This window comes from Pollicipes pollicipes, unplaced genomic scaffold (genome assembly GCF_011947565.3).
Source record: "Pollicipes pollicipes isolate AB1234 unplaced genomic scaffold, Ppol_2.1 Scaffold_6138;HRSCAF=7277_pilon_pilon_pilon, whole genome shotgun sequence".
In the NCBI taxonomy this organism is placed as follows: domain Eukaryota; kingdom Metazoa; phylum Arthropoda; class Thecostraca; order Pollicipedomorpha; family Pollicipedidae; genus Pollicipes; species Pollicipes pollicipes.
This window is the reverse complement of record NW_023596818.1, coordinates 29,332,350-29,342,683: the sequence shown is the minus strand read 5'-3', so window position 1 is coordinate 29,342,683 and position 10,334 is coordinate 29,332,350. Positions and strand designations below refer to the sequence as shown.

The 10,334-nt window shown below is 53.6% G+C and overlaps 1 protein-coding gene and 1 long non-coding RNA gene across 2 annotated transcripts in view; both read right to left on the bottom strand.

Moving 5' to 3' along the window:
* LOC119106338 (DNA-directed RNA polymerase, mitochondrial) overlaps window positions 1–7,345 on the bottom strand; it is a 23,736-nt gene extending 16,391 nt beyond the window's left edge. The window contains exons 1-7 of the mRNA XM_037229956.1: window positions 7,216–7,345; window positions 6,236–6,365; window positions 5,962–6,096; window positions 4,961–5,125; window positions 3,625–3,798; window positions 1,672–1,821; window positions 686–951 (exon numbers count right to left, since the gene is read on the bottom strand). Coding sequence (XP_037085851.1) covers window positions 686–951; window positions 1,672–1,821; window positions 3,625–3,798; window positions 4,961–5,125; window positions 5,962–6,096; window positions 6,236–6,298 — 953 coding nt within the window. The 5' untranslated portion in view covers window positions 6,299–6,365; window positions 7,216–7,345. The remainder of the gene's footprint in view (window positions 1–685; window positions 952–1,671; window positions 1,822–3,624; window positions 3,799–4,960; window positions 5,126–5,961; window positions 6,097–6,235; window positions 6,366–7,215) is intronic.
* A 10-nt stretch (window positions 7,346–7,355) lies between these two features.
* Window positions 7,356–9,565, bottom strand: LOC119106337 (uncharacterized). Its single transcript, XR_005095122.1, has 3 exons — window positions 9,492–9,565; window positions 7,777–7,881; window positions 7,356–7,495 (listed from the first exon to the last, which is right to left on the bottom strand). It is a non-coding gene; the product is annotated as an uncharacterized LOC119106337 (long non-coding RNA).
* Between the last annotated feature and the right edge of the window lie 769 nt (window positions 9,566–10,334).

Below are 10,334 nucleotides of genomic sequence, written 5' to 3'. Positions count from 1 at the left end.
CACACACAGGTCCTGTCACGACAGCTCCACCACCGTACACAGGTCCTGTCACGAGAGCTCCACCACCGCACACATCCTGTCACGAGAGCTCCATCACCACACACAGGTCCTGTCACAAGAGCTCCATCACCACACACAGGTCCTGTCACGAGAGCTCCATCACCACACACAGGTCCTGTCACGAGAGCTCCATCACCACACACAGGTCCTGTCATGAGAGCTCCACCACCGCACACAGATCCTGTCACAAGAGCTCCATCACCACACACAGGTCCTGTCACGAGAGCTCCACCACCGCACACAGGTCCTGTCACGAGAGCTTCACCAACGCACACAGGTCCTGTCACGAGAGCTCCACCACCGCACACAGGTCCTGTCACGAGAGCTCCATCACCACACACAGGTCCTGTCACGAGAGCTTCATCACCACACACAGGTCCTATCACGAGAGCTCCACCACCGCACACAGGTCCTGTCACGAGAGCTCCACCACCGCACACAGGTCTTGTCACGAGAGCTTCACCACCGCACACAGGTCCTGTCACGAGAGCTCCGCCATCGCACACAGGTCCTGTCACCATAGCTCCATCACCACACACAGGTCCTGTCACGAGAGCTCCACCACCACACACAGGTCCTGTCACGAGAGCTGGCGCGGCCGCCCTGCAGCCGGCCGCGTACTGACCGCTTCATGGCGAGTTCGCCGAGCCGACGATGCAGCGAGCTCCTGCCCAGCAGCTGCTGGGCCGAGTTGGACAGGTGACCCTGGATCTCCGTCATCATCAGGCGCACGTACTCGCGCACCTCCATGCCGGTGAGGTAGGGGTAGAGGCTGATGCAGCGGCTCATCTGGTTGCTGTGGTACTGCTGGCGCACGGGTCCCAGGTTGCGGTGGAAGCCGGCCGTCAGGCTCTTCTCCCAGTCGGCCTCCAGGCGGGACATGTAGGCGTTCTGAGGGAACACACCGACTGTCAGCCTGCGGGCGACGATGTGCACCGGTTGCCCCCCTCCCCCCCCCCCCCCCAAAGACACGCGAACGCTCTGAGGAGACGGCAGCGACCAATGTCAGCCCGCGAGTGACAGTGACACACCAATGTCAGGACGTGCGGACATCCTTTGGGGATGACATAAAACATTTGGTAACGGACGACAGAACTTTGTCATGCTGCTATCTCATGCAAGTCACCCAACACATCAATATACCAGTACCCAACCGTTCGCGTACATGAAGGACGCAATGGACTTCACCTTCTATTTTAACATGTTTCAGAGATCAACGCTTTCACATTTAAACCGCTTCATACAACTATACATTCCTCTTCTTGAGCCGCTTCTTCTCTGCTGAGGCGCTTGCATGTTTCGTTACTGCGGGCGACCGGTGGCGGTGCTGTCTCACACTGTGTTCCCTAGAGAGGGGTTACTGCGAGCGACCGGTGGTGGCGCTGACTAACACTGTGATCCCTGGAGAGGGGTTACTGCGGGCGACCGGTGGCGGTTCTGACTCACACTGTGTTCCCTAGAGAGAGGTTACTGCGAGCGACCGGTGGTGGCGCTGACTAACACTGTGATCCCTGGAGAGGGGTTGCTGCGAGCGACCGGTGGTGGCGCTGACTCACACTGTGATCCCTGGAGAGGGGTTACTGCGGGCGACCGGTGACGGCGCTGACTCACACTGTGCTCCCTGGAGCGGGGTAGCGGCTCATCGCTCGGGCGGTACACGCTCGCCACGGTGACGGTGCCGGCCAGCTCGTTGCTGATCTGCTCTCGAGCCAGCTCGCTGTACGGCCGCTCCAGCTTCACACCCAGAGCCGGCGACTCCACCTGCCCGGTCAGGTCAGGCCAGGTCAGGTCAGGTCATGTCAGGTCAGAGCAGGTCAGGTCAGGTCAGGTCAGGTGAGGTCAGAGCAGGGCAGGGCAGGTCTGGTTCCCCACACAGCACCAGTCGCACTCACTGGTAAGTCTGATCATGTCAATTCCCCTCAAATCAGTCCATGACAGAAATAATGACAGAAATATACGGTAGCCGCTTCAGTCCAGAAATGGCTTTTGAAAAAAGGGATGGCATGACATTTTCGGGGTATCATATCTCTGCTTTGTACACATCAGTGCTGAATGACCACGTCGCTCTCGGTGTGCCGCCCTGCAGCAGCTGCGGCGAGGGTCCGATGATGCCACGCGTGTTACGAAGATATGATAAGGTGTGGTATGGTGCGGGGCGGTAAAGCGATTGCGGCGTACTGTAGTACGGTACGGTATGGTAATGATATTTCAAAATGGCACAACCAACGATTGTTAAGTTTTTGTGCCCCCCCGAGCAGTGTGACGAGCAATACGTGGTACGTGTAAACGTGCCCACTGGTTCATCACAGGAACGCAAAATTCGTAACTGGGCAACACTCGTCGAATGGCTGCAGGAAAGCGGGCCCCTATCCGGGCAAAGGGGGTTTACAGCGAAACCAAAGCAGCGTATTTTGACTGGGAAAAGGAGGGACAATCGTACAGGCAAGGGTGCAAACCAATGCGTGCAGCTACGGGCGAGCACTCGTGCAACAGCTGGTGATTCGGCGAGTTTGGGGCGTTTTGCAGGATTCATATCAGGCCTTGGCACCCGGCCAAATAACAGCATGTAATCACCGGTGCAGCGTTCGCCCAAGTACCGTCTACAAACGTTACGCAATCTCCCCGCTCGCGGACCCATAACGATGCCAACACATCACGAGCTATCGCAACGCTCTCGGAATCACAGCGACAACAGCGATCGATGGGAAAGCGACCAACGCCGCGCGTTCGAAATCGATCTTGAATTCGGCATGGAAGCACCCAATTCAGGTGAAACGGATGCGTGAACACATGTGTGAAGACTGATTCACGGAGGGCAACATCCACCCAATAGTTCTGTGTATTTTGCTAGTTGGATTCAAGCCCTTTCCACCAACAATGATCATTTCAGGGGTATGGGATAAACGAGAATGTATAACGGTGAGGCAGGACAGGACATGCACCTGAGGGGGGCCAAACACCGAGCCTTAGCACGCGCAGGGACCCTCTGCGGGGTATGCACCGAGCGCCCGGTCGGCCTCCCCTCCAGGGGCCCTCTCGGTCCCCTCGTGGCTGGCGCATGCAGCCCGCGTGGGCGTCGCGAGGATGAAGGATGAAGCAAGAAAGAGGATAACACGGTCGGATCAGTTTCGAGCATTTCGAAATGCGTTCGCCCCCATACCTAAAGCGTCAGTCATTATGGCTTCGCCGCTGTCAGCGGTGCGGCGTGCTGAGCCCCCTCGCCGGCCCACCGCGGACCATGTGCTGGCACACACGTTGCGTGCTTTTACTAGCTGTGGTCATTTAGGCGTGTGACTGGGCGTTGGGCAACCGGGGTCGTGACCACCAGGTGCAAAAACAATTTGTTAGTGCGGTAAATTGCCTTCGCAATTCTGTGCAGTCCAAAGCAGCGTACAGCACTGTATATTCTTCTCCGAAATGCATATCTCCTCCGGAGTTTAGGATATATGCTCTACGAAAAACGTATGGGGGAGGGAAAACCCGACCGACGCGACCTCGCAAAAACATTCCGCCACCGCTGGCCAGAGCCGCGCTCGGCGCGCCGCACGTGTCCCGCGTCCATACCTGATGCGTGTCCAGGTCAGCGTTGAGGTGGGTCAGCAGCGAGCAGTCGTAGTGGACGGGGGTGGTGGGCCAGGCGCGGGCCCGGCCCTGGTCGGCCCAGCTCAGCGCTTTGAGGGCGAGCGCGCGGTTGGTTCCACCCAGCGACAGACCGTTGGCGTCCCTCAGACGGACACCCTGTGCCGCGCACGGGCGCGCGTCAGCTGGCAGAGGGTGCGCTGGTCCCACATGCCGTCAGATCGGGGGGTCCATCGGACAGACACTCTGTACCACACACGGGCGCGCGTCAGCTGGCAGAGGGTGCGCTGGTCCCACATGCCGTCAGATCGGGGGGTCCATCGGACAGACACCCTGTGCCGCGCACGGGCGCGCGTCAGCTGGCAGAGGGTGCGCTGGTCCCACATGCCGTCAGATCGGGGGGTCCATCAGGCGGACACCCTGTGCCGCGCACGGGTGCGCGTCAGCTGGCGGAGGGTGCGCTGGTCCCACATGCCGTCAGATCGGGGGGTCCATCGGACAGACACTCTGCCACACACGGGCGCGCGTCAGCTGGCAGAGGGAGCACTGGTCCCCATGCCGTCAGATCGAGGGAGGGGGGGGGGGGGGAGGGGTCGACCAGAGGTGCACCAACACATCGACTCAACAAGCAGACCAATGAAAAGCGGTCAGCGGCGCAGACCAGCAGGAGCGCCGTTCCTGTCCGGTCGTACCCCGTCGCCTGTGCGCACGTGTGCACCCACACCCACCCATACGCACGCTCAAACGCACGCTTCCGTGAGACGGCATCAAACCACAACACGACAATCACCAATTACACACAGACCTCAATTATTTCAACTCAGCAGATTACGAGGTCCTGATAATGAATATGCATGTGGGTGCTGATCATTCAGATATCGGACCCATTACTCCCTCTTGAATATCGGGAAACGTTACAGCACCTTCTGAGCTCGTCACACAGGCCGATCACAGGCCTGACGTGGCGTGGGCCGACCGACATAATAATGGAGGCGGCAGTCCGTATTGTGCGGATAATACCACAGCCCCAGCTAATGGAGCCATGCGTCTTTGAGTGCTCACACAGAAAGTGTGGCCTGGTAATATACGCTGACAAATACAAATTCACTGAAACAAAAAATGACCACCGCGGGGAAATCCGAACGCTCAAGACAAATTATTCCAATATACGTATTCCATTACCACAGCACCAACATCCTATTACAATTCCATCTCTAATGCATGCAGTGACATACAGCTGTGATTTCATCACGGTCGACTCCTGTGCCACGAGCCGTGATTCGGCGAGAGCGCGACGGCAAGGCCTGACTACAGTGCGTACCGCCTCGTCCATCTCCTGAAGCAGACCGCGGGCAAACCGGACGTTCTCCGTCGTCTTCGGCTGCCGGCCCAGGCACTGGAACACCAGCGCGTAGCTCTCGGCGTCTGGCGCCACCAGGTCGTCGCGCATCACCTTCAGCACGTCCGAGACGCGGTCCAGCTGGCCCTGCAGGGCGGCGGATGGCAAGGAGTCCGTAGCGGTCAGCAACGTCTCCACCGCCGCCGCAGACACCGCGCCCAGCACCAGTGGCCGCCATCACCAGCACAGCGCGCCCCAAACGGGGAGGCCATCACCCAGCGATCACGCCACGGAGTCACACCGGTGTCGCGATGTTCCCCTCACCTAGCGTAGGACGTGGTGCGCCGCGCGGAAGTCAGTACGTCGCCGCGGGAGCAAAGCTAGCCGATGTTTCGACAAGCTCTCACCACACTGCTTCCGTTGTGTTCAGTGCCCATTGGGGTGTGAATGGAAAAGCAGAAGCGTGGACGACTGGGTACACTTTCGCGTGGTCTAACATGACGTGTCGTTACAGAGGAAAGCTCCGACCGCGGACCCGACACGGGCCCGCCAATTTGGGACACGGTCATGGTTACTACGATATATCGACAACCAGAGCAGATCAAAAGCGTGACACGATCGACATCCGTGCTTGAATACACCACCCATATATCCCCAGGTAATCTCAACTGTTCGACGCATGACGGTTCCAGCCTTTGACCGGAAGCTCTGCCGACGTATGTTCGTCTGGGGTGCATCACGCAAACTGGTTAAGTACTAAATCATACACGACACGTCGCGGCTGCGACTCGTACGTACGGAAAATTAGCTTCCATGCCTAAAAATTTCACAAAAAACGGGCCATGCCAGTGGGACACGGACCATTCTACGTGTGGGGGGTAATAAAAAGCATCACCCCTGCAGAAAATACCGCCCACAGCAGGTTTCGGCCCCCTTTTCACAGCACAAACTCCCCAGTAGACCGCGCCCCGAGCGTGGCCCACCTTCTTGGCGAAGCCAGCCAGCAGCGTGTTGTGGAGCCGCACGTCCCGCACGTCCGTGGTGCGGTGGAAGTTGCGGCTGAGGTTGCGGTAGTACAGCAGCGTGTTGTAGGCCCTGTTCACCAGGCCGCTGTTCACCTGCCCAACCGGCCACACAGGCGTCACAGGCAGAAGGCACATGCTGATATAGAGCTTTCCAAAATTAATGTTTTTTCCGCACTAGTTATTTCCATCACTGTTATCCAGCTTTACTGTTCTACGCCGGCCATTTCCTTACACAAACTTCCAGGTAGCAGTGCAGGCTGGAGAGGAAGCTGGCCTGCTTGCCGGCCTTCTGCATCTCCAACAGCTTGGCGGCAGCCACCTTCTGTCGAGCCCCCGGGCGCGGCTGACTGGCGCGTTCCTTCCTGCGGGACGGACAGTGTTCCACTGGGAGGCCGATACAATGGAAACAGGACAAATCCAGCGTGATAAGTTGGAAAACAGGATCGGGATACAGCGGAAGCGGTGAGATAAAGGAAAGTGCTAACTTCAAGGTTGATATTTATAGATGAACGAGCGTACGAGTTGTTCAATAGCAACAAAAAATGCCATTTTCTTGGATGCATCATCAACAGCTCATCTCTTTTTCTGTCAAATTCTTTCTAGATTTTCTAGATTTCTACACAACATTTTCTAATGAACCCTAGGCCCGGGTTAGGTTAGGTTAGGTTAGGTTAGGTTAGGTTAGGTTAGGTTAGGTTAGGTTAGGTTAGGTTAGGTTAGGTTAGGTTAGGTTAGGTTAGGTTAGGTTAGGTTTACCCTCAGGTAAGAAATTACCCTCACGGTACCTTGCTCCTTGCTAAGAACACACTACTTGCGGCTATCTATTTTGACTTATCATGCTTCTAAAGTAAATTTGTGACAACGTCGTCCTGTCATGAACGCTATCAAAGCTATCGATACCTTGCTACGCGCAAAATACACGGAGATCGCCCACAAGGCTGGTAAAAATATGTTTCCAAAACCACATTACCATTTGGTGGCATTTGGATACATGGGGCCATAAGTTAAAACTAGCTCAAACTTAACTGATGAAACGTGATTTACGGACTGGCCTGTGCCATACTCGGGTTAAATCCATATTCTTATCATGCCAGAACGCGTCATCCGAATTCCATTTATCGAGGTGTGCCAAATGTCACACTATAATCGGGGTTCTACACAGGGCCAAAACCGTTCCCACAGCGGCCGGGCCGGGCCGATGAGCGTACGCACTTGCGCTGCAGTTTGCGGCTGAGATCCAGAGCCGCCGCGTCCTCGTCCGCCTCCTCGGCCTCCTCGCCCACAGCCGGCTCGAAGCAGCCCAGCGGCGAGACGCGCAGGGCGTCCGAGAGCGCCTCGCCGGCCGCCTCGTCGGCCTCGGACAGCCTGGCGTCGGGCGGCACCGGCGGCTGGGCCGGCTCGGCGCTGGCCGGGCCGGCGCGCACGCCCGGCCACAGCGCCGGGTCCAGCTTGGCCACGCGCCTCTGCACGAGGCTGGCCGAATTGGCGCCCACTGCGAGCGGAAACACAGCCCGTGTTGTCGTCGATTGTGCCATTATTCTAACTGCCAATCAGGAATGGTCACAGGAGCTAGTCAACAGCATCTGTATGTAACGGACGATAAAACGCCTGCTTAAGTTGACAAAACGCACATACCTGCCCAATGTTAAATGTGTCCAACATTCACTTCTCTGCTCATGTAGTGATGATCTCACGATGTTAAGCTGCATCGTGCCATTGTTTTAAGTCGTGTGCCAGTGCTAGAGCCACCGCGATGGCTGCATGAGGTCATACCTTGTAAAACCTCAGCATAGTGTTTCTTTGGTTTCCGCTTTTTCTTTGCAGCTTTTGTTGGAGGGTTCTTCGTTGTATCCGAAGACAAATATCTCCATATCGATCCTGGGGGATTTCCGAGTCGAGGTGAGGACACAGTTCGCACATCAATATGGCCTGAAACGTTATTTAGATAAGCAATGAACAATTTGTTTTTTGGAAAAATGAAACCCACATTGTATGCTTTACATGTGTGCACAAGTACATGTTTCCTTGGAATACAAGTGCACATAACACACAGACACAGACATGAACACACACTTGAAAGCCTGCTTTAAAGGGCACCATGCTCGAAATAGAAATAAAGTAGAAGAAGCCATATATCATGGTCTTTTATAAGTTGTGGTGCTTAACATCTTATACTTTGTTATCTTTCCACTGTGATTTGTTAGTTTCCCAATGAACATCTCCTAGGGCCATTCCTGTCCATCCTGATGGCTCATTGATTAGAGGGCCTGCCTTCCAATCCACACAACCATGAGGGAGTTGCTTTAAGGGCTCCTATTTGCCCTTGACAGATGTCCCAAAAGGGGTGGCAGCACTGCAGCTAAAGGTCATCTGCCATCATAGGGCACAACAAACTGTGGCCAGCATTGCAGCATGTTAAATTCTTGTCACCAATTTCAGCTTTTAGCATTGTGCTATCAGATGAAAGGGGCCAGGGTTCATACACCAAGCACTGTTTAGTGTGGGCTCTGTTTGCATAAATCCTCACATCCAGGGGTTTGGACAAAAATATTATTGTCTGATTGTCTGATTCAACATCTATGACAGCCTGTCACAAAACTTGAAATAAGTCTGATTTGTCTGTTACTGGGCATGTGGAAAGGAATGTCTTTGCATTCTACAAGAATATACTTTCTGCATATGTGGGGTAAACATGGTGTGCAAAGCCATTTGAAGGCTATTTCCATTTACCACACGCATCCATAAGTACAGCAATCTAAACTTTAAAACCACACCCTTTAGACAGTTCACACCAGACAGGGCTGTAAATAGCACCACTAAGGCAAGTGTGCCATAATTTAGGACTATTCAACATGTGCCTACTGAAAATGCAATATAAAATCCTAGCACTCCGCAGCCTGTGAAGGGTTTGACAAGACAACATATGTAGACAGTGGGCTGAACATCTCCGAACTTTTTATATTGAGAACTGACTTTTTCCTTGTCTACAAAAATCCATCCACTACATAGAGCTACGCGACATTGGTTCCCCAATCTACACACATTCATGTGCTACAGACTGAGCACAGGTCAAATTACACCAAATCTCAGATAATTTTTACATAAAAAATATCTTGACAATACTGTAACATAAAAAACCTTTGCAACATCATCACTCCTTGAGAATGTGGGCCCATTTGCCTTTAAATCAGTGGTGGCCATATAACTGAACTGAGTGCGTGGATCAACATGTACACACATTGAAATCGCTGGCCCAATATCGCTGCCAAACCACACATATCTGGTTCAACAAACATTTCTGCAGTATGAGTCTTTCTTACTTGGACTTGAAATAACTTTAAAAAGGGCTAGACACCCTGGTTGGGAATTTCCTGTGCCGTAGCTAACTGCCAGTTATGCGATAATTTAGTTACAATGAACAGTCTCTTCCTTCTTCTAGGTATGCATGTACCTGCTATAAAGCAAAACAAAAAGTAAGGATAACTTACTTCGTCCCACAGTGCAATTTACGTAACGGCAATACATGTCCTCGACGGCTCGACCACAATCGTCAGCATTTGGCACCATGGGCTTTTCGACATGTTGTTTTATGTCTCCGGAGCACCAGAACTGTACCAATTACCAAATTCAGTCCTCTTTCTAGACTAATGAGGATGCTATTCTATAATTGTGTTACCTCTGACTATAACAATAAACCATTCTAAATTTGAAAAAGTATCTTTGTAATTTTAGAATTTGACAATCAGTGATTGAAGGAAGCACCTCAAATTTGAGTTGCATCGATATCAAGCTGGTATTATGTTAAGCTTAGTATGTATTAGCACAAATTGTGTCGCCTCCCATTCTGTTTGAAAACATTAGGCCTCATTTGCGCCCTATATGCGAGATTTATACGCGTATAGGGCATGCTGTTTCTTTTGCATCTCGGTTTTCTGACCTATGGCCGCTTAAGCCGCCTGTATGTAGGATAAAGTTACCAAGCAATTTACCAACACTCCAGGCAAGCTACGTGACGCCGCTGGTACTGGGCGCCACCTCCCCCCCCCCCCGCGCTGCGAGCATGCGTGGGCGGCTACAGGGGTGTGGCACGGGCGTCGATTTGTATTCTTTTGTGAGGGCCCTACCCCCCCCCCCCTCACACATGTTAAGTAGGGTCCCCCAATGTTGGCTTGGCCCCCCAGTGTTTTTGGCTGGAATACAACAAAAAACAAGTAGGTAATAGATGATCGTAACACAAAGACTATCTTTTTTGGTCTTTCTGCATGGTGGCGTCTCGCACCACTCTCATGGCAAAAAGTCATGGCTGCTCTCCCCATAAGATGCAAATCGTA